Source organism: Pristiophorus japonicus, chromosome 11 (assembly GCF_044704955.1).
Source record: "Pristiophorus japonicus isolate sPriJap1 chromosome 11, sPriJap1.hap1, whole genome shotgun sequence".
Lineage (NCBI taxonomy): Eukaryota > Metazoa > Chordata > Chondrichthyes > Pristiophoridae > Pristiophorus > Pristiophorus japonicus.
Genome location: NC_091987.1, coordinates 104,764,497 through 104,788,152, shown reverse-complemented (window position 1 = coordinate 104,788,152; position 23,656 = coordinate 104,764,497). Strand labels below are relative to the sequence as shown.

Below are 23,656 nucleotides of genomic sequence, written 5' to 3'. Positions count from 1 at the left end.
CTAGGCACTAAGCTTTGGAATTCCCTCCCTAAACCTCTCCGCCTCTCTATCCTTCTTTAAGACGTTTTTTGACCAAGCTTTTGGTCATCTGTACAAATATCTCCTTAAGTGGCTCGGTGCCAAAATTTGTTTGCTAACACTCCTATTGAAGCGCATTGGAAGGTTTAATACGTTAAATGCGCTATATAAATGCAAGTTGTTGTACTGATTGCCCACATTAAACAGCACACATACAAAAGGGGGTAATAAACAGGCTGATACATCTCGAAGTTGTATAATACATTTTTCCTTAGTATTAACATTGCAGGGCACTCTTGAATTCCAAGTGCCAATCCTGAAAGCTTTGAGGCAATATCTGAACAGTACTACGTCCCATTGTCAATGCCAATCTATTTCTACATATAATTTATGAAGGAAAATGCAAACTTAAAACAACAGGGAAGAAATTCGGCCCTCCTGTGAGCGCCTTGGGGGGAGGGGGGGGGGGGCGGGGCTGCTAACGGGGAGCTAAGGGGTTAGCAACCAGGCGCGGTGAATGCAGCAATGCCCGCGAACTTCAGTGTTGGTTTAGCATTGGTGCTAACTCTTACTGCCTGGGCCTCTAGTGCCTCTCAGATCATGACATCATAAAGTGCACAATGCCCCGGGTGTGAAATTGCCTCCCGCTCCCTGCTGTATCGCCGGGCGTGAATAATAGCAGGAAGAGGAGGAGCTGTCAACTCGGCTAGTCGCTTGGGGAGTGCTAATTAAAAGGACTGGTTTTCAGGTCGGCCAACGTTTATTGTTTAAACCAGTCTAGTGCCTATTCAAAGTTTTTGTTCTTTCACTGCTACAAGATGTATAAGCCCTTCACTTTGAGACAGTGTTTAGGGCTGCAATGGCAGTCATGCAGGTCGTCTTTCAACACTGCCGGCAAATAGGTTGTGCACCATCATTGGCCTTTCCTTTAAGGGAGAGAAGCAGCCTCTGATGCCATTAGCAATGCGCTGCAAATTGTTCAGCTCTCTGCCGCTACCACCCCACTCTCGCACTTTCGGGCCCTAAGAGAAGTGGTTAGCGCTTGATTTAGCACTCCACTTCCCTCTTGGAGTGCTAAAGCTGAATTTCCCGGCAGCAGCGAATCATTAGCGCCTGGCACTACTTTTTCTACTTTTCAAAAGTTAGCTCCCCGTTTAATTTCTAGCCCAATGTCTGTACTTTACAACAGAAACAATTACAGGCAACGCTCGATTATCTGTACACGGATCCAACGGAAAACCGTTGTAATGGGATTTAAAATTCTGTTGCTAACAAGTGAAAAGACAGCCCCAAATAATTTGGAAAAAAATCACCTTCCAAACACTGTGCTCATTTGTATTTGCTCATTCTCTCTCTCACACTCGCACATTCTCTCTCCCTGGCTGACCCCGTACTGTCCGCTTCTGTCCCTGGCCGAAGGGTCCCGTACTGGCCGCTTCTGTCCCTGGCCGAAGGGTCCCGTACTGGCCGCTTCTGTCCCTGGCCGAAGGGTCCCGTACTGGCCGCTTCTGTCCCTGGCCGAAGGGTCCCCCGTACCGGCCACTTCTATCCCAGGCCAAAAGGACTCTGCACCGGGGGGACTCTCTCACTTACCATAAAAATCACCCTCCTCTGCCCTTGCTTTGCTGGCGTGTGTGTGCGCGCTGCTGCAGCTGCTGTGTCTCGCGGCCGCCGTTGATGTTGGGAATGGGGGCAGTGCTGGCACCGGGTTCCAGGCACAGACTTTAATCAGAAGACTGCTAACTTCACCAGCATACCAGCAAACCAGGCACAGAACCTGTACATGCATGCTGGTAATGTCCATCTTTTGTTACTGTTTGTAGCTGATTGCATTGATTCATTAAAGTTTTAACTCGCCCAAACGGAAAAATTGTTTACCCGGAATAGCCCAATCCCCAAGGGACCCGGATAATCCAGAGTTGCCTGTACATGCATAAAATTCCATTTTGAATTATTTGCCATATTACCTTGAACTGTTACTTTCACTCTGCCACTCCTCTGAAGAGCCTCCACTGCCCTCTGCTGAATTACTTTCCTATATTTAAAAACACAACAAATATTGTTTCATTATTTGGCTATAAATTTGAACGACAAATACATTGCGTAAATTTTTCCCTTCCATAGTCTCGCAAAATATTCATTTTCGTCAATGGAGATGACAAGCTGTAGATCTGCTATAACAGGCCCCTTCAGTCTATCACCTGCAAATGACATAAGCAGTTCAACTGGCCTGTTTAGTGATTTGTCCTCACTAGATCTTGAACAATCATTTATCCTCATCAATCCCAATGGGATAACAACCAGTTTAATAAACTCAAAATCCAAGGATCACAGGCTTTTAGCACACGTCTCATGACTGACCTGGTTGCCCATGGCTAGATACGACTTGAAACTTCCTGTTGCATTGTCTAATGCGTTATGTGGCCAAAGTTGATTATTCCAGGAGGGAAAGGATGATGTCAAGTCACCCCTCACCACAAACCACCTTCGCTACCCTACCTCCCCTACCGACTTGATCTTCACATGAAACTTTATGCAAGGAATTCACAATTGCATTATCTTCAAAACACACCCATCAGTGTATTCACCAATGTTCACTGGCTCCCTGTTTCCAATATAGAATCAGAGAAGCAAGCAATTTGGCCTGTCGAGCCCATGCCAGCTCTCTGCAAGAGCACTTCAGCTAGTTCCATTTCCCAGCCCTTTCCCCATAGCCCTGCAATTTTTTTCCCTTCAGGTGCTTATCTACTTCCTTTTTGAAAGCCACAATTGAAACCCTCTCGAAGACCTTCACAGCCTTCCTAAAGTGCAATGCCCAGAATTGGATACAATACTCCAGTTGTGGTCAAACCAGTGTTTTATAAGGCTCATCAAAACTTCCTTGCTTTATGCCTCTACAGGTATTTATAAAGCCCAGAATCCTGTATGCTTTTTTAACAGATTTCTCAACCAGCCCTGCCAACTTCAACAATTTGTGTACATATACCCCCCAGGTCTCTGTTCCTGTACCCCTTTTAGAATTGCACCCTTTAGTTTATATTGCTATTCCTACCAAAATTTATCACTTCACACTTTTCTGCGTTAAATTTCATTTGACATGTGTCTTCCCATTCTACCAGCCTGCCTATGTCCTTCTGAAGTCTATCACTATACTTCCAAGTTTTGTCTCATCTGCAAATTTTGAAATTGTGCCCTGTACACCCACATCCAAGTCATCAATATATATCAAGAAAAGCAGTGGTCCTAGTACCGACTCCTGGGAACACCACTGTATACCATCCTCCAATCCGAAAAAGAACCGTTCATCACTACTCTCTGCTTCCCGTCACTTAGCAAATTTTGTATCAATGCTGCCACTGTCCCTTTTATTCCATGGGCTTCAGCGTTATTGGCAAGCCGACTATGTGGCATTTTATCAAACCCCTTTTGGAAGTCCATGTCGACATCAACGCTCTCTGTTACCTCATCAAAAAATTCAATCAAGTTAGTTAAACACGATTTGTCTTTAACAAATCCATGCTGCCTTTCCTTAATTAATCCACACTTGTCCAAGTGACTGTTAATTTTGTCCTGGATTATCATTTCTAAAAGCTTCTCCACCACTGAGGTTAAACTGACTGGCCTATAGTTGCTGGGTTTATATCCTTGCACCTCTTTTTTGAACAAGGGTGTAGCATTAAGGGAACGGTAGCATAGTGGTTGTGTTACTGGACTAGTAATCTAGAGACCTGGATTAATGATCTGGGGACATGATTTCAAATTCCATCAGAGCAGCTGGGGAATTTAAATTCAGTTAATAAATAAATCTGGAATTTAAAAAAACTTAGTATCAGTAATGATGACCAAGTAACTACCAGATTGCCATAAAAACCCACTAATGTCCTTTAGGGAAGGAAATCTGCAGTGCTTACGCGGTCTGGTCTAAATGTGACTCCAGACCTACAGCAATGTGGTCGACTCTCAACAGCCCTCTGCAATGGCCGAGCAAGGCACTCAGTTCAGGGTAATTAGGGATGGGTAATTAATGCCAGCGACAGCCACATCCCATGAATGAATAAAGGAACATTTGCAATTCTCCAGTCCTCTGGCATCACCCCGAGATACAGACATATAGGGACTAAAATTGCCCCTATCTTTAAGGCCTTTTACCACCGCCGACTTTTGTTGGAATGGCCGCCGCTAGCCCAATTGCCCTCCCGAGTTTTCCCGGTGATGCCCCAATCTCCCCCCCGCCCCCCACCTTACCGCTTCGCTGCTGCCGATCCGTCTTAAGTACATCATCACCATGCACACCGCCCATCTAACCTGATGGAGACATTCCCCTCAGAAAGTCTTCAGCCCATCCAGCGGTGCCAAATCAAGCTTTTTCCGGTGAGTCCAGCGAGGCTGTGGCCTTCTGCAGCGGCAGTGTGGCTTCCCTCTTAAAGAGGAGGGCGCACTGCCGCTGCCACCATGTTTTTTTTTGTCGGCCAACTGCCATGTCTTCCCAACAATTATGCCCCCGGATTCGGCTGGGCCACCAACAGGCAGCCTGACCCGGCCGAAACCCTCTTTGGTGGTCCAAAGTTTTGAAATCGCGAAGGCTCTCCCCTTTAAGTGAAGGGGAGCGCCGTGGTGACGTGGCTCCGTGATGACGTCATTGCGGCAGTGACTCCACTCCGCATCCAACTTCCGCCCTTCAGTTGCTGTCACTGCTGCGTCTTTGCCCCGCAAGTGTAGTCACTGCCCCCATTAAGACCAACTAAGCAACTGCTGTAAAAACCACCAAAATGGGGTGGGAGCGCCATATTTCGGGTGGGGGAGGCAATTTCTACCCCATAGATTTCAAAATCTTAGCCTTGAGCGCACTCCATGCTATCGCTACAAATTAATCCGGACCCACATACCAACATGCACCTCAGACAGGCGGTACCTTAGTTACCTGGCTGGAACTGCACCACCCAAGAGTTAAAAGTTTAAATACTTAGAGCACACAGGTCTCTGTATTACCTGACCATATAAATGAAATTCAGATGGGTTTAAGGTACTCTCTGAGCACTTTTTAAAACCACATTCGACACAGTACTGGAGTTACTGTATGTAATGTAAAGAACAAATGTAAGACTACCTCCTCCAGACTTCTCTCTCTCTCTCTCTCTCTCTCTCTCTCTCTCTCTCTCGAGAGAGAGAGAGAGAGAGAGAGAGAGAGAGAGAGAGAGAGAGAGAGGGGGGTCAGGGCCTATTTCCAGAGTTACACTGCAACTTTAGTTACACAGCACAATGAAGAGTTTCCTAGCTATGATCAAAGTAGCAGTTTTAAAACTTCCTAAATAACTTTTGTATTTGCTTAATCTAAATATAGAATTCGAATATACCAAACTACTTTGGATTCATTAGCATTCTACAGAATTCCTAAATTTGGGGAAAAATTGTTCCAAGTTACCTCTGGTTTTAAACAACAAAGTTAGCTCACTCGTCTTACTCTATTCATTGCCAAAATCTGCTGACAAACAGCAGCACATTTTACATATCAGATTTCGACCAAATAAAGTCAGACTTGTTGATTTAATTAATAAATTGCCTCAGATACAAATATTTTTAACATTTTAAAATGACTGAACTCCTGATGCAAATGTTTTTGGCAAGTCAAATATGCATTGATTATATATACATTAATCAAAATTCAATTATATTTCATAATTTCCACCTTCTCAGTTTTCTGATGTCTTTTCCTGAATCTGACAACAGCCTTCCAGAATTAAGCATGAATCAAAGTTTGCAACAGTCTACATAATTAAACTGTTTCATTGTGTTACTAAATACATAAATTAAATTGCTAGGTCCAGGATTTAAAAATGTGGTTCATGTCACTAACCTCTTCAGAGCTAACCTCTTCTGCTTCTTCATGGAAAAATTGAGCTAATTCTTCAACAGCAGCACGAGTTCGATATTTGTGCTGTTCACGCCGCCGTGCCCTCATTTTTCTTTTTGTGTGTTCAGACGAGTCCAAGGAGTCATTCTAAAAAAAGATACAGAGGACATTTTTTCAGTAATACATCATAATTTACTGTGTGATGGAGATAAGATGACAGCTCAAAGAGCGGAGCATCACGGGACAGGTCTGATAAGGATATATAAAAAGAGCAGAACAGGGACAACATTGACACCAACAGGTGAAAAATCTGAAAAGTTGACATCATAGGCAACGCACAGGTCCTAGCTAAGCCATAAGCTAAGCGTTCAATTATTTATTCACACGTTGCAAGGACACAACCCAATAATCAGCTTGAAGTAAATAGACGTAATGGGCTAAATATACCAAACTGAGAAACAGAACTAATAGAAACCAAATTAAATCCATCTGATGATCATAACTTAGTACACTATTGAAAGCAAATCAGAAAATAGAGATAAAGGGACGTACTCTGATTGGCAGTGACAAGTGGTGTTCCCCAGGGATCTGTACTGGGGCTTCAGCTTTTCAACACAAATATCAATGAGTGGGATGAAGGAATAGAGGACTGCATATCCAAGTTTTCTGATGGCACTAAGATAGGAGGAACAGCAACTTGTGTAGATGGAAATTATAAAGCAACATAGACAGATTATGTGGGTGGGCAAAACTGGCAGATGGAGTTCAATGTGAGGAAGTGTGAGGTAATCTACTTTGTATGCAACAAAGACAAATCAAACTATTTTCTTTATGGCAAGAGACCAGAAATTGTAGATGAGCAAAGGGATTTTGGTGTCCGGGTATACAAATCTCTAAAAACTAATGGACAGACACAAAAAGTAATCAAAGAGGCTAATGTAATGTTGGCCTTTATCCTAATAAGGTTGGTATAGAAAGAGGAGGAAGTTATGCTTCAGTTGTACAGAGCCTTGGACAGACCACAGGAGTATTACATTCAGTTTTGAGCACCGTGTCAAGGAAGGATATATTGGACTTGGAGTTTAGGTACTGATCAGCCATGATCTAAACAAATGGTGAACAGGCTCGAGGCGCAGAATAGCCTACACTTGTTCCTTCTTCACAATTTTTAATCTGTCATTTTTTTAAATGTTATACTATACTTTGTGGCTGGGCGCAGTACAGTTTATGTTGATAAGAAACACATTATAGAAACACCTTAGTGGCACTTCAGTTTATATCCAGTAATATTCTAGTTAAACCACCCACCCTTTGTGTAGAGTGAATTGGTCGTCTTTTCTTCTCTCTTGTATACAAGGCAATTTCCTCTTCACTTTTAGCAATCCTAAAATCTTCCTGCAAACTGAATAAAAGGAACACATACAAAAATGATTATGGGAAAAATCCAGCAATAGACTTCACAATAGCATTTTTTTCAATTAATTTATAAAAATGTTAGAGTACTTGTAGTTGACAATCAACCCAGGCACAAAATATAACTTTCAACCAGAAGCAATGAAATTGAACCAGAGAACAATATGTTTCCCTGATGAAGTCTTAAAAATGTTGCAAGTGACGAGATTTTGAAAAAAAATGCTACGATATTAACCCTCTGATGTCAGCTGTGCCTCAGTGGTGGCACTCTCGCCTCTGAGTCAGAAGGATGTGGTTTCAAGTCCCACTCCAGGGACGAGCACAAAATCTAGGCTGAGATATCCAGTACAGGACAGAGTGTGCTGCATGGTCAGAGGTCCCGTCTTTCGGATGAGACGTTAAACCAAGGCCCCTTCTGCACTCCCAGGTGGACCTATCCGAAGAGCAGGAGTTCTCCCTGTGTCCTGGCCAATATTTATCCCTCAAACAACAAGACTAAAAAGAGATTATCTGATCATTAACAAATTGCTGTCTGTGGGACCTTGCTGTGCACAAATTGGCTACCGTGTTTCCTACATTACAACAGTGACTACACTTATAAAAGAACTTCATTGGCATAAAGCCTTTGGGACAGATACAAGTCTTTCATTTTTTTCTTTCTCTAATTTCCACTCTTCGCTTCCCCCACATTCCCCCCTCCCCCCCTAAACAACAGTACCTTGACCATGTACTTCCAGCAACTGAGAACCCTATTCTCAAATTCTCTACTGCAGTATCAATTAGCCACCAGAGGGTATGAAACAGAATGGGAAGACCCTGACTTTACAGATTTACTTCCTGCACTATATTACTTCTATGCCTAGATTTTATGATTGGCATTATTTAATGCCAGTGTTAATCTATTCATTTAAAAAAGTTAAAGTCAACATTAAAATAACACTGATTGGAATATTCTTGGCTTTGAAGTGCGAGTTTATTTGGCAGAGAATTAGGAATTCTTGTTTAGAGCTTGTGCTTCATTCATCATTGCTGTTAAATCTGAGGAAGAGCTATTTGACAACAAAAATGGTTTTAAAGTTAAAAGCAAATTAAGTTACAGATCTTTTAGATTGAAAAGCAAATGCCAATTATTCAAAGGCAAAATAACTCAAAAGGGACATTCCAATATTTTTCATCATTTTTCAAGTTTTCTGTTACTACGGGGTTGGATGGGGGTGGAAATTATCAGCAGAAGTCATTCTGTTCTGCAGCAAGTGTAGAACTGCAGCCTATCTTGAATAACCACCACTGAAGCATGGAACCTAGACCAGCTACCTGAATATGGCAGCAAAGAAGCAATGAACAATAATGTTCAGGAGAGAAGAAAAATGATTCTATTTATTACAGCAGAACATGTCAGATCTCAAGCTCTATGACCTCATAGATCTCTGATATATTCTTTAGTACCCACACTTGAAGAAAAGTTAACCATCAATTCCACGCAGGATAGCTCAGATGAATACGTGGCTTGAGCAATGGTGCAGCAGGGAGGGATTCAAATTCCTGGGGCATTGGAACCGGTTCTGGGGGAGGTGGGACCAGTATAAACCGGACGGTCTGCACCTGGGCAGGACCAGAACCAATGTCCTAGGGGGAGTGTTTGCTCATGCTGTTGGGGAGGAGTTAAACTAATATGGCAGGAGGATGGGAACCAATGCAGGGAGACAGAGGGAGACAAAAAGGAGGCAAAAGCAAAAGACAGAAAGGAGATGAGGAAAAGTGGAGGGCAGAGAAACCCAAGGCAAAGAACAAAAAGGACCATTGTACAGCAAAATTCTAAAAGGAGAGAGGGTGTTAAAAAAACAAGCCTAAAGGCTTTGTGTCTTAATGCAAGGAGTATCCGCAATAAGGTGGATGAATTAACTGTGCAAATAGATGTTAACAAATATGATGTGATTGGGATTACGGAGGCGTGGCTCCAGGATGATCAGGGCTGGGAACTCAACATCCACGGATATTCAACATTCAGGAAGGATAGAATAAAAGGAAAAGGAGGTGGGGTAGCATTGCTGGTTAAGGAGGAGATTAAGGCAATAGTTAGGAAGGACATTAGCTTGGATGATGTGGAATCTATATGGGTAGAGCTACAGAACACCAAAGGGCAAAAAACGTTAGTGGGAGTTGTGTACAGACCTCCAAACAGTAGTAGTGATGTTCGGGAGGGTATCAAACAGGAAATTAGGGGTGCATGCAATAAAGGTGCAGCAGTTATAATGGGTGACTTTAATATGCACATAGATTGGGCTAACCAAACTGGAAGCAATACGGTGGAGGAGGATTTCCTGGAGTGCATAAGGGATGGTTTTTTAGACCAATATGTCGAGGAACCAACTCGGGGGGGAGGCCACCTTAGACTGGGTGTTATGTAATGAGAGAGGATTAATTAGCAATCTCGTTGTGCGAGGCCCCTTGGGGAAGAGTGACCATAATATGGTGGAATTCTGCATTAGGATGGAGAATGAAACAGTTAATTCAGAGACCATGGTCCAGAACTTAAAGAAGGCTAAATTTGACGGTATGAGGCATGAATTGGCTGGGATGGATTGGCGAATGATACTTAAAGGGGTTGACTGTGGATGGGCAATTGCAGACATTTAGAGACCGCATGGATGAACTACAACAATTGTAGATTCCTGTCTGGCGTAAAAATAAAAAAGGGAAGGTGGCTCAACCGTGGCTATCAAGGGAAATCAGGGATAGGATTAAAGGCAAGAAAGTGGCATATAAATTGGCCAGAAATAGCAGCGAACCTGAGGACTGGGAGAAATTTAGAACTCAGCAGAGGAGGACAAAGGGTTTGATTAGGGCAGGGAAGAAGCTTGCAGGGAACATTAAGACGGATTGCAAAACTTTCTATAGATATGTAAAGAGAAAAAGGTTAGTAAAGACAAACGTAGGTCCCCTGCAGTCAGAATCAGGGCAAGTCATAACGGGGAACAAAGAAATGGCGGACCAATTGAACAAGTACTTTGGTTCGGTATTCACGAAGGAGGACACAAACAACCTTCCGGTTATAAAAGGGGTCGGGGGGTCTAGTAAGGAGGAGAAACTGAGGGAAATCCTTATTAGCCGGGAAATTGTGTTGGGGAAATTGATGGGAATGAAGGCCGATAAATCCCCAGGGCCTGATGGACTGCATCCCAGAGTACTTAAGGAGGTGGCCTTGGAAATAGTGGATGCATTGACAGTCATTTTCCAACATTCCATTGACTCTGGATCAGTTCCTATAGAGTGGAGGGTAGCCAATGTAACCCCACTTTTTAAAAAAGGAGGGAGAGAGAAAACAGGGAATTATAGACCGGTCAGCCTGACATCGGTAGTGGGTAAAAGGAAGGAATCAATTATTAAGGATGTCATCGCACTGCATTTGGAAAGAGGTGACATGATAGGTCCACGTCAGCATGGATTTGTGAAAGGGAAATCATGCTTGACAAATCTTCTGGATTTTTTGAGGATGTTTCCAGTAGAGTGGACAAGGGAGAATCAGTTGATGTGGTATATTTGGACTTTCAGAAGGCGTTCGACAAGGTCCCACACAAGAGATTGATGTGCAAAGTTAGAGCACATGGGATTGGGGGTAGCGTGCTGACATGGATTGAGAACTGGTTGTCAGACAGGAAGCAAAGAGTAGGAGTAAATGGGTACTTTTCAGAATGGCAGGCAGTGACTAGTGGGGTACCGCAAGGTTCTGTGCTGGGGCCCCAGCTGTTTACACTGTACATTAATGATTTAGATGAGGGGATTAAATGTAGTATCTCCAAATTTGCGGATGACACTAAGTTGGGTGGCAGTGTGAGCTGCGAGGAGGATGCTGTGAGGCTGCAGAGCGACTTGGATAGGTTAGGTGAGTGGGCAAATGCATGGCAGATGAAGTATAATGTGGATAAATGTGAGGTTATCCACTTTGGTGGTAAAAACAGAGAGACAGACTATTATCTGAATGGTGACAGATTAGGAAAAGGGGAGGTGCAAAGAGACCTGGGTGTCATGGTACATCAGTCATTGAAGGTTGGCATGCAGGTGCAGCAGGCGGTTAAGAAAGCAAATGGCATGTTGGCCTTCATAGCGAGGGGATTTGAGTACAGGGGCAGGGAGATGTTGCTACAGTTGTACAGGGCATTGGTGAGGCCACACCTGGAGTATTGTGTACAGTTTTGGTCTCCTAACCTGAGGAAGGACATTCTTGCTATTGAGGGAGTGCAGCGAAGGTTCACCAGACTGATTCCCGGGATGGCGGGACTGACCTATCAAGAAAGACTGGATCAACTGGGCTTGTATTCACTGGAGTTCAGAAGAATGAGAGGGGACCTCATAGAAACATTTAAAATTCTGACGGGGTTAGACAGGTTAGATGCAGGAAGAATGTTCCCAATGTTGGGGAAGTCCAGAACCAGGGGTCACAGTCTAAGGATAAGGGGTAAGCCATTTAGGACCGAGATGCGGAGGAACTTCTTCACCCAGAGAGTGGTGAACCTGTGGAATTCTCTACCACAGAAAGTTGTTGAGGCCAATTCACTAAATATATTCAAAAAGGGGTTAGATGAGGTCCTTACTACTCGGGGGATCAAGGGGTATGGCGAGAAAGCAGGAATGGGGTACTGAAGTTGAATGTTCAGCCATGAACTCATTGAATGGCGGTGCAGGCTAGAAGGGCCGAATGGCCTACTCCTGCACCTATTTTCCATGTTTCTATGTTTCTAATAGGTAATGGAAAGCTTATTAAACTATTTGTTTGTGCCGCTATCACAACAGATACTACTCGGAACATAAGTAGCTGTCAAATGTAATCTTCTGATCTTAGTCATTAGAAACATAGAAACATCGGCCCCAAGTTTCCACATGATTTGCTCCTGATTTTTAGGAGCAACTGGTGGAGAACGGAGTATCTTAGAAATCGCAATTCTCCACATTTAAGTTTTCTGCACTTCTATTCATGTAGAACAGTTTCACTTTTGAACAGAATTTATTTTTCCAAAAGGGGGCGTATCCGGCCACTGACGCCTGATTTGAAAGTTTCCACAGTGAAAACGTACTCCAAACTAACTTAGAATGGAGCAAGTGAAGATTTTTGTAGGCCTGAAAAAACCTTGTCTACACATTAAAAAATCAGGCGCAGGTTACAAATTAGGCGTCCGGAACGAGGTGGGGGGGGAAGGGAAGTCATTACATTCTACAATAAGTCCTTAGTTATACTTATACAAATATTATACAAATAATTCCAACCTGAATAAAAATTTATAAGCAAAGAAAAGATTAAATAAACCATGTTCCTACCTGTGTGAAAGTGCTTCAGGCAGGCCTTTCAGGGAGGGAGAAGGCTGCAGGAAGCCTCACAAGTTGAGGCACCCGTTCCCGACGGCGGGGGCTGGGGGGGGAGGCAGTAAGGGCCCAACCGACCCGTTCCCGACAGCAGGGGGGGGGGGGGAGGCAGTAAGGGCCTGACCGACCCGTTCCCAACGGCAGGGGGGGGCAGTAAGGGCCCAACCGACCCATTCCCGACGGCTGGGGGGGGGGGTGGGGGGGGAGATGCTGCAAGGGCCCGACCGACCCTTTCCCGACGGCGGGGGAGGGGAGGCAGTAAGGGCCCGACCGACCCGTTCCCGACGGCAGGGGAGGGGGGTGGGGGGAAGCAGTAAGGGCCCGACCGACCCGTTCCCGACGGCGGGGAAGGGGGGGGGGGTGGTGAGTGAAGGCAGTGAGAAGGCTGCAGGAAGCCTCAGAAGTTGAGGCAGCCATTCCCTGCCGTCGGTTGGGCCCGTCGGGAAACGGCTGCCTCAACTTCTGAGGCTTCCTGCAGCCTTCTCACTGCTGCAAGAAGCCTCAGTGCTGATCATGGAAGGGCAATGTGGTTGTATTAAAAAATGTTAAAAAATTAAACAGCTACAAACAACTACAAAAACGGGTGAGTACCAATGTTTCCTTCACACTGCACGTGAGCAAACGCTCCAACGCGCACGCGTAGGGTTGCCGGCACAAAAAAAACTAATTTAAATGGTACCCGCCCCCGCCTACTTACAAAATCGGCGCGAGTGGTAGGCGCCGCGCCAAGCCGACATCGAGCTGCAAAGCGCTCGAGAATAGCTTGTTTTTTTTCAGGCGCCGTTTTCGGCGCGAAAAACGGGCGCCCAGCTCGGAGGGGCGCCTGTTTTGCCGCGTGTGGAAACTTGGGGCCATAGAAACATAGAAAATAGGTGCAGGAGTAGGCCATTCGGCCCTTCTAGCCTGCACCGCCATTCAATGAGTTCATGGCTGAGCATGCAACTTCAGTACCCCATTCCTGCTTTCTGGCCATACCCCTTGATCCCCCTAGTAGTAAGGACTTCATCTAACTCCTTTTTGAATATATTTAGTGAATTGGCCTCAACAACTTTCTGTGGTAGAGAATTCCACAGGTTCACCACTCTCTGGGTGAAGAGGTTTCTCCTCATCTCGGTCCTAAATGGCTTACCCCTTATCCTTAGACTGTGTCCCCTGGTTCTGGACTTCCCCAACATTGGGAACATTCTTCCTGCATTTAACCTGTCTAAACCTGTCCGAATTTTAAACGTTTCTATGAGGTCCCCTCTCATTCTTCTGAACGCCAGTGAATACAAGCCCAGTTGATCCAGTCTTTCTTGATAGGTCAGTCCCACCATCCCGGGAATCAGACTGGTGAATCTTCGCTGCACTCCCTCAATAGCAAGAATGTCCTTCCTCAAGTTAGGAGACCAAAACTGTACACAATACTCCAGGTGTGGCCTCACCAAGGCCCTGTACAACTGTAGCAACACCTCCCTGCCCCTGTACTCAAATCCCCTCGCTATGAAGGCCAACATGCCATTGGCTTTCTTAACCGCCTGCTGTACCTGCATGCCAACCTTCAATGACTGATGTACCATGACACCCAGGTCTCGTTGCACCTCCCCTTTTCCTAATCTGTCACCATTCAGATAATAGTCTGTCTCTCTGCTTTTGCCACCAAAGTGGATAACCTCACATTTATCCACATTATATTTCATCTGCCATGCATTTGCCCACTCACCTAACCTATCCAAGTCACTCTGCAGCCTCATAGCATCCTCCTCGCAGCTCACACTGCCACCCAACTTAGTGTCATCCGCAAATTTGGAGATACTACATTTAATCCCCTCGTCTAAATCATTAATGTACAATGTAAACAGCTGGGGCCCCAGCACAGAACCTTGCGGTACCCCACTAGTCACTGCCTGCCATTCTGAAAAGTACCCATTTACTCCTACTCTTTGCTTCCTGTCTGACAACCAGTTCTCAATCCACGTCAGCACACTACCCCCAATCCCATGTGCTTTAACTTTGCATATTAATCTCTTGTGTGGGACCTTGTCGAAAGCCTTCTGAAAGTCCAAATATACCACATCAACTTGTTCTCCTTTGTCCACTTTACTGGAAACATCCTCAAAAAATTCCAGAAGATTTGTCAAGCATGATTTCCCTTTCACAAATCCATGCTGACTTGGACCTATCATGTCACCATTTTCCAAATGCACTGCTATGACATCCTTAATAATTGATTCCATCATTTTACCCACTACTGAGGTCAGGCTGACCGGTCTATAATTCCGTTTTCTCTCTCCCTCCTTTTTTAAAAAGTGGGGTTACATTGGCTACCCTCCACTCCATAGGAACTGATCCAGAGTCAATGGAATGTTGGAAAATGACTGTCAATGCATCCGCTATTTCCAAGGCCACCTCCTTAAGTACTCTGGGATGCAGTCCATCATGTCCTGGGGATTTATCGGCCTTCAATCCCATCAATTTCCTCAACACAATTTCCCAACTAATAAAGATTTCCCTCAGTTCCTCCTCCTTACTAGACCCTCTGACCCCTTTTATACCCGGAAGGTTGTTTGTGTCCTCCTTAGTGAATACCGAACCAAAGTACTTGTTCAATTTTTACCCCGGGAATGTAACAATCTACTCTACACAGATGGACTGAAAATCCTCCTTTAATAGTCCTAACTTTCAAATCAAATTGGTAAAGGTAATCTGAAGGACAAGTTCATGGAATGCATGCAGGTACAGCAGGCGGTGAAGAAAGCAAATGGCATGTTGGCCTTCATAGCGAGGGGATTGGAGTACAGGGGCAGGGAAGTGTTACTACAGTTGTACAGGGCCTTGGTGAGGCCACACCTGGAGTATTGTGTACAGTTTTGGTCTCCTAACTTGAGGAAGGACATTCTTGCTATTGAGGGAGTGCAGCGAAGGTTCACCAGACTGATTCCCGGGATGGCGGGACTAACATATCAAGAAAGACTGCATCAACTGGGCTTGTATTCACTGGCGTTCAGAAGAATGAGAGGGGATCACATAGAAACGATTAAAATTCTGACGGGTTTAGACAGGTTAGATGCAGGAAGAATGTTCCCAATGTTGGGGAAGTCCAGAACAGGGGTCACAGTCTAAGGATAATGGGTAAGCCATTTAGGACCGAGATGAGGAGAAACTTCTTCACCCAGAGAGTGGTGAACCTGTGGAATTCTCTACCACAGAACGTTGTTGAAGCCAATTCACTAAATATATTCAAAAAGGAGTTAGATGTAGTCCTTACTACTAGGGGGATCAAGGGGTATGGCCAGAAAGCAGGAATGGGGTACTGAAGTTGCATGTTCAGCCATGAACTCATTGAATGGCGGTGCAGGCTAGAAGGGCTGAATGACCTACTCCTGCACCTATTTTCTATGTTTCTATGTTTCCTAGAACAATATGTCATGGAACTAACCAGGCAACAGGCTATTTTTAGATATTATATTGTGTAATGAGACAGTGTTAATTAGCAATCTCATAGTAAAGGATCCTCTGGGGCAGAGTGATCATAATATGACAGAATTTCACATTACGTTTGAGTAACTTGCCCAAGTCCAAATACTAGAGTCTTAAACTTAAATAAAGCCAACTACATAGGTAGATTGGAAAAGTAGATTAAAAGGTATGGCAGAATTCTCAACAAAAATACGTTCCATTGAGAAACAAAAACTCCACAAGAAAAATGATCCATCCGTGGCTAACTAAAGAAGTTAAGGATTGTATTACACTGAAAGCTTATAATGGTGCAAATAATAGTAGTAAGCCTGAGGATTGGGAAAGTTTCAGAAACCAGCAAAGGATGACCAAAAAATTGATCAAAGGGGAAAAAATAGACCATGAAAGAAAACTAGCAATAAATATAAGATTGTAAGAGTTTCTATAAGTATGTAAAAAGGAAGAGAGTAGCTAAAGTAAACATTGGTCCCTTAGAGACTGAGGTCGGTAAAAATAATGGGGAATAAGGAAACATTAAACAAATACTTTATATCTGTCTTCAAAGCAGAAGACGTAAAAAGCATACTTAAAATGGTGGGGAACCAAGGGTCTAATGAGGGTGAGGAACTTAACGTAATTAATATAAGTAGAGAAAAAGTACTAAAGAAACTAATGGGACTAAAAGCCGACAAATTCCTTGGACCCGACGGTCCACATCCTAGGGTTCTAAAACAGGTGGCTGCAGAGATCGTAGATGCATTGGTTTTGATCTTTCAAAGTTCCCTAGATTCTAGAACTGTCCCAGCTGATTGGAAGGTAGCAAATGTAACACCGCTATTCAAGAAAGGATGGAGAGAAAACGGAACTACAGGCCAGTTAGTCCAACATCAGTCATCAGGAAAATGTTGGAATTCATTGTTAACAAAGTGATATCAAGGCACTTAGCTAATCATAACATGATTAGGCAGTCAACATGGTTTTATGAAAGGGAAATCGTGTTTGACAAATTTATTAAGAGTTTTTTAAGGATGTAACTAGCAGGGGAATCAGTGGATGTAGTATACTTGGATTTCTAAAAGGCATTAGATAAGGTGCCACATAAAATGTTATTACACAAGATAAGGGCTCATGGGATTGCAGGTAATGTATTAGCAGGATAGAGGACTGGTTAATGGACAGAAAACAGAGTGCAGGGATAAACGGGTCTTTTTCAGGTTGGCAGGCTGTAACTAGTGGGGTGCTGCAAGGATCAGTGCTGGGGCCTCAGCTATTTACAATCTATATTAATGACCTAGATGAAGGGACCGAATGTAATGTATCCAAGTTTGCTGACAATACAAAGCTTGGTAGGACAATAAGCTGTGAGGAGAACACAAAGCGTCTGCAAAGGGGATATAGATCGACTAAATGAGTGGGCACTAAGGTGGCAGATGGGAGTATAATGTGGGAAATATGAGGTTATTCACTTTGGTAGGAAGAATTTAAAAAAATATATATAATTAAAATGGTGAGAAACTTTTAAATGTTGGTCTTCAGAGAGATTTTGGTGTTCTTGCACAAGAAACACAGAAAGCTAATATGGAGGTACAGCAAGCAAGGCAAATGGCACGTTGTCCTTTATTGCAAGGGGGTTGGAGTATCAGAGTAAGGAAGTCTTGCTACAATTGTACAGGGCATTGGTGATCCTTATCGAATTAAGGATATACTTGTCTTGGAGGCGGTACAAGGGAGGTTCACAAGACTGATTCCTGGGATGAATGGACCTATACTTTCTGGAATTTAGAAGAATGAGAGATGATCTCATTGAAACATACAAGATTCTGAAGGGGATTGACAGGGTAGTTGCTGAGAGGTTGTTTCCCCTGGCTGGAATGTCTAGAACTAGGGGGTACAGAATCAGGATAATGGATAGGCCATTTAAGACAGAGGAGAAAATTCTTCACTCAGAGGGTTGTGAATCTTTGGAATCCTCTGCCCCAGAGAGCTGTGGATCCGGAGTCTCTGAATATATTCAAGGCTGAGATAGATGGATTTTTGAAGTCTAGGGGAATCAAGGGGTATGGAGATCAGGCAGGAATGTGGAATAGAGGTCGATGATCAGCCATGATCTTATTGAATGGTGGAGCAGACTCGAAGGGCCGTATTTCTTATGTTCTTAACTGACAAATCCCAGCAGTCTTAACTCAGATTTCATAGGTGGTTGTCCATAGCCCTAAAATTATCCTCATAATAAGCACAGCTAACACTCACCACAAAATAATACATTCCACTGACTATATAAACCAGGGTACAAAGTAAATGGAAAAAAAGAGTCATATTGGTGCAACAAAAATCCCCTAAAGGTGGACTTGATTGCATTTTCTTTTTGCTGCAGAAGGAGAAGGAGGGAAAAACCCACTTCATTACATTTGGTAAGGAAAAGCAATAAATCATATCCAATGACCGATTTCAGATACTTGCTGCAATAATTTCATACCTGTTCACACTAGGTGGTATATCTGGGACTACCACTCTTCGTTTCCAGGCCATGATATCTCTTTCTGTGGCTATTTGACTACGTGGAGCGTTGTGATGCATCTGGCGAACACCTTCAATCTGCCCACTACGACGCAATCCCACATTTGGTGGTGACAGAATATCGGAGCTCGGGTTCCTTGAAGCTTGAAAAAAAATTAACAAGGACACAAAAAACTTTAGCGCTTTAATCATCAAATTTTGACCTTTAAATATCTGCACTCTTATTTTGTAATTCAGTTGGGTGAAAATGCATTTGATTACAAAATAGAATCCATAATTAGCCAGCTAAGAGTTCAATAATACACTCCACCCTCATTATCAGTATCCTTTAAAGTAATTAATTTTCTGCAATTGTGTTAGAACGAAAACCATCAGTGCTCAAAATCAGAAACAAATAGAAATACTCAAAATACATCAGCATTTGAAAGAGAAAAGACAGGTTCTACTTCAAATGGAGGCTCTCCATGTTAACCAGTTTTTACTTTTGAACCTACGTTGTATTTCCAGCATTATGTGGACTGTATTCCATAGCATAGAAGACTTAGCATAATAAGATTACATAGAATCTACAGCACAGAAGCAAGTCATTCGGCCCAATTGGCCTATGCCGATATTTAAACTTCACACGAACCTCCTTTCATTCTAATTGCCTCGTTCCACCCTGTCCCCGTAACTCACTATTCCCTTCTATTTCATGTTTGCATCAAGCCTTCTCTTAAATGCAGCAATACCAGCTGTTTCAACCACTCCATGTGACAGAGTTCCACATTCTCATCACTCTGTGTAAAGAAAAACTTCCTAAATTCTGCCCCTTGTTCTAGATTCACCCACTAATGGAAACAATTTCTTCACATCCACCCAACAATCCCCTTCATAATTTTAAAGGCTTCCATCAGATCTCCTCTTACTCTTCTCTTTTTCAGGAGAAAAAAAAAAAGAGTCCATGCTTGCACAATCGTTCCTGATAGTTGCATCCTCTCAATTCTGGTAACATCTTTGTAAATCAGAACAACATTTCTATAAATGACCATCATGTTTCATATTTCAGCATTAAAAATATGATTTTTCCATAGAAAGGATTTGGAAAGTGCTACATTTAATGCTGGGTTTTTAAGCCAAAGTGTACTCACACTAGTTAATCTGCTAATGAAAGTTATTTTCCTCAAAGATTAAAAACAATAACTAATTAGTTAGCCTTTCTTAGAAAATCGATAAACATTGCACACCCAATGCAGTGGCATGTCTCCGGTCCCAAGCATTTCGCAGAGCTCTGGGCAGGCCTTTTTTCAGCTAGAGAGAGGGGTTCTTTTTTAAAAAAAGATCGGGACAGTGTAGCTTGTTCATTCTTTTCTAATAGTATGTGGACAAGTTATGCTGATTGAAGAAAATTAATCTGATCATAACTGATGTTCAGTATGCTCACTCGTTATGAAATAAAACAGCTTATCCATCTTTACCTTTCTCTGTCTCACCAGGCAAACTTGAATAAATAAAGCGCGCAAATTCTCAGTTAACAGGCTTAACATTTTAGTTTGCTATTTGCATATAACGGGACTCTCTGGGGGACAATTCACTTAATAACATAAGCGGTACCTCTTGCAGGTGTGCTGATCCTGTTCTGTGGACTACTTAGCCCATGTTGGTCGCCAACCACCCGCTGGTCTTGTTCCTGTTGTAAATTTCGGATCATGCCATCCAGAACACTAAGCTCCATGTTATGCTCATCTTGGTCACTTGTTTGCTGCCCAATCACTTGCTCCACAACATCACCATCACCTATTAACACATCAACATTAAGCAAATATTTAAAAGATTATGATGTCTTCACAAGGCTGAGGCAGCGATTGGGAAGGGGGAGCCTGAAGGCTTCCTTTTTAGAACATGAGAAATAGGAGCGGGACTCGGTCATTCGGCCCCTTGAGTCTGCTCCGCCATTCATTAAGATGCTGCTGAATTTCTACCTCAACACTTTCCTGTCCGATTCCCATATCCCTTGATTCCCCAAGTATCCAAAAATCAGTCTTAAATATACTCAATGACTGAGCATCCACAGCCCTATGGGGTAGAGAATTGCAAAGATTCACAAAGATTCACAACCCTCAGTGAAGAAATTTCTCCTCATCTCAGTTCTAAATAGCCAGCTCCTTATTTTAAGACTATGATCCCTCGTTCTAGACTCTCCAGTCAGGGAAAACAGCTTCTCAGCATCTACCCTGTCAAGCCTCCTATGAATTTCATATGTTTCAATGAGATCACCTCTCATTTTTCTAAACTCCAGAGAATATAGGCCCATTCTAGTCACTCTCTCCTCATAGGACAACCCTCTCACCCCAGAAGCCAATCTTGTGAACCTTTGTTGTATTCCCTCGAAGGCAAGTATATCCTTCCTTCGGTAAGGACTCCAAAAATGCACAAAATGCTCCAGGTGTGGTTTTATCAAAGCCTTATACAATTACAGCAAGACTTTCTTACTCACATACTCTAACACCCTTGCAATAAAGGCTAACATACCATCTGCCTCCCTAATTGCTTGCTGTACATGCATGTTAACTTGGTGATTCGTGTAAATGGACACCCAAATTTCTCTGCATATCAACAATTATTAGTCTCTCACCTTTTTAAAAAATATTCTGCTTTTCTATTCTTTCTACCAAAGTGGATAATGTCACATTTCCCCACATTATACACCATCTGCCACCTTCTTGCCCACTTATGTAACCAGTCTATATCCCTTTGCAGCCTCCTCACAGCTTACATTCCCACCAAGCGTTGTATCATGAGCAAACTTGAATGCATTATATTTGGTCCTCTCATCTAAGCCATTGATATAGATTGTAAATAACTGAGATCCAAGCACTGATCTTTGCGGCACCGCACAAGTTACAAACAGCCAACTCGAAAATGACCTGCTTATTCCTACACTCAGTTTTCTGTCCGTTAATCCATCTTCAATCCTGTAATTTTAATTCTCTCGGATCACTCCCACTCCGATCTCTCTGTCCTCCAACACTGTTCCAATGAAGCTCAACGTAAGCTAGAGGAACTCATCTTTTGATTAGGCACTTTACAGCCTACCCGATTCAACATGGTGGAAGGGGTAGCAGTGGGAGAGCATTTTGGTGCTAGTGATCACAATTCAGTTAGATTTCGGGTAGTTATAGAAAAGGACAAAGATAAACCAGGAATAAAAGTTCTGAATTGGGGAAAAGCCAATTTTGCTATGCTGAGAGGTGATTTAGCCATATATTCAAAAGGGAGTTAGATATGGCCCTTACGGCCAAAGGGATCAAGGGGTATGGAGAGAAAGCAGGAAAGAGGTACTGAGGCTGAATGATCAGCCATGATCTTATTGAATGGTGGTGCAGGCTCGAAGGGCCTAATGGCCTGCTCCTGCATCTAATTTCTATGGACTGGAAACAGCTACATGAAGGTAAATCAGTATCAGAGCAGTGGGAGGCATTCAAGGAGGAGATCCTGAGGGTACAGAGCAAGTATGTTCCATTAAAGAAAAAGGGTAGGATTAACAAATCTAGAGCCCCCTGGATGTCAATGGACATACAGGGTAGGATAAAGAAAAAAAGGGAAGCTTACGACAGATACATTCTTCCAGTCACACAAACACGTGTCTTCCCAAATGAAGGTTTCTCTTGTCCCTCAGAATTTTTCCCAATAATTTTTCCACCACTGAGGTTAGGCTGCCTGTCCTGTAATTACCTGGTCTATCCCTTTCTCCCTTTTTAAACAATGGCACATTAGCATCCTCTGGCACCACACCTGTAGCCAGAGAGGATTGGAAAATGATCAGAGCCTCTGCTATTTATGGCTCAATATGGCAGAAAATCTAGGAGTATACAAAGTGCAGGGGTGAAATTAAAAAGGACATTAGGAATGCAAAGAAAGAACATGAAAAAATATTCACAAGTAAAATCAAGGAAAACCCAAAGATTGTTTATAAATACATTAAGATCAAGAAGATAACTAGAGAAAGAGTGGGGCCGATTGGAGACCATAAAGGAAGTGTGTGTGTGGCGGTGGAAGACGTGGGTATGTTCTGAATGAATACTTTGCGCCTGTTTTCACAAAAGAGAGGGGCGATACAAACATCATGGAGGAGGAGTTTGAAATATTAGATGAAATAAACAGTGAGAGAGGAAGTATTAAGGAGCTTAGCAGCTTTGAAAGTGGGTAAATCCCCAGGCCCGGATGAAGTGCATCTCAGGCTGTTAAGAGAAGCAAAGGAGGAAATAGCAGAGGCTCTGACGATAATTTTCCAATTCTCTCTGGCTACAGGTGTGGTGCCAGATGACTAGAGGACTGCTAATGTTGTACCGTTGTTTAAAAAGGGAGAAAGGGATAGACCGGGTAATTACAGAGCAGGCAGCCTCAGTGGTGGAAAAATTATTGGAAAAAATTCTGAGGGACGATAAACCTTCATTTCGAAAGACACGTGTTTGTGTGACTGGAAGAATGTTTCTAGTGGGGTTCCGCAGGGATCAGTACTAGGTCCCTTGCTTTTTGTGGTATAAATCAATGACTTGGACTTGAATGTAGGGGGTATGATTAAGAAGTTTGCAGATGATACAAAAATAGGTTGTATGGTTGATAATGAAGAAGCAAGCTGCAAACTGCAGGAGAATATCAATTAACTGGTCAGGTGGGCAGAACAGTGGTAAATAGAATTAAATATCGAGAAATGTGAGTGAATTCATTTGGGGAGGGATAACAAGGCAAGGGAATACACATTAAATGGTAGAACACTGAGAAGTGTAGAGGAATAAAGGGATCTTGGATGCTGGTCCACAGATCCCTGAAGGGAGCAGGCCAGGTAGATAAGGTGGTGAAGAAGGCATACAGAATACTTGCCTTTATTAGTCGAGGCACAGAATACAAGAGCAAGGAGGTTATTCTTCAACTCTATATAAAATACTAGTAAGGCCACAGCTAGAGCACTGTGTGCAGTTCTGGTCACCTCATTACAGGAAAGATGTGATTGCACTGGAGAGGGTACAGAGCAGATTTACGAGGATGCTGCCTGGTCTGTAAAATTTTAGCTATCAGGAT

General features: G+C 43.2%; 1 protein-coding gene across 1 annotated transcript in view; it reads right to left on the bottom strand.

The window, feature by feature from the left end:
* The window catches only part of LOC139276211 (bromodomain and WD repeat-containing protein 1-like), a 145,838-nt gene that overhangs the window by 64,896 nt on the left and 57,286 nt on the right, over positions 1-23,656 (bottom strand). Inside the window, exons 18-22 of the mRNA XM_070893847.1 lie at positions 20,189-20,371; positions 18,555-18,738; positions 7,178-7,271; positions 5,873-6,016; positions 1,986-2,053 (exon numbers count right to left, since the gene is read on the bottom strand). Of these exons, the coding sequence (XP_070749948.1) occupies positions 1,986-2,053; positions 5,873-6,016; positions 7,178-7,271; positions 18,555-18,738; positions 20,189-20,371 (673 nt within the window). The remainder of the gene's footprint in view (positions 1-1,985; positions 2,054-5,872; positions 6,017-7,177; positions 7,272-18,554; positions 18,739-20,188; positions 20,372-23,656) is intronic.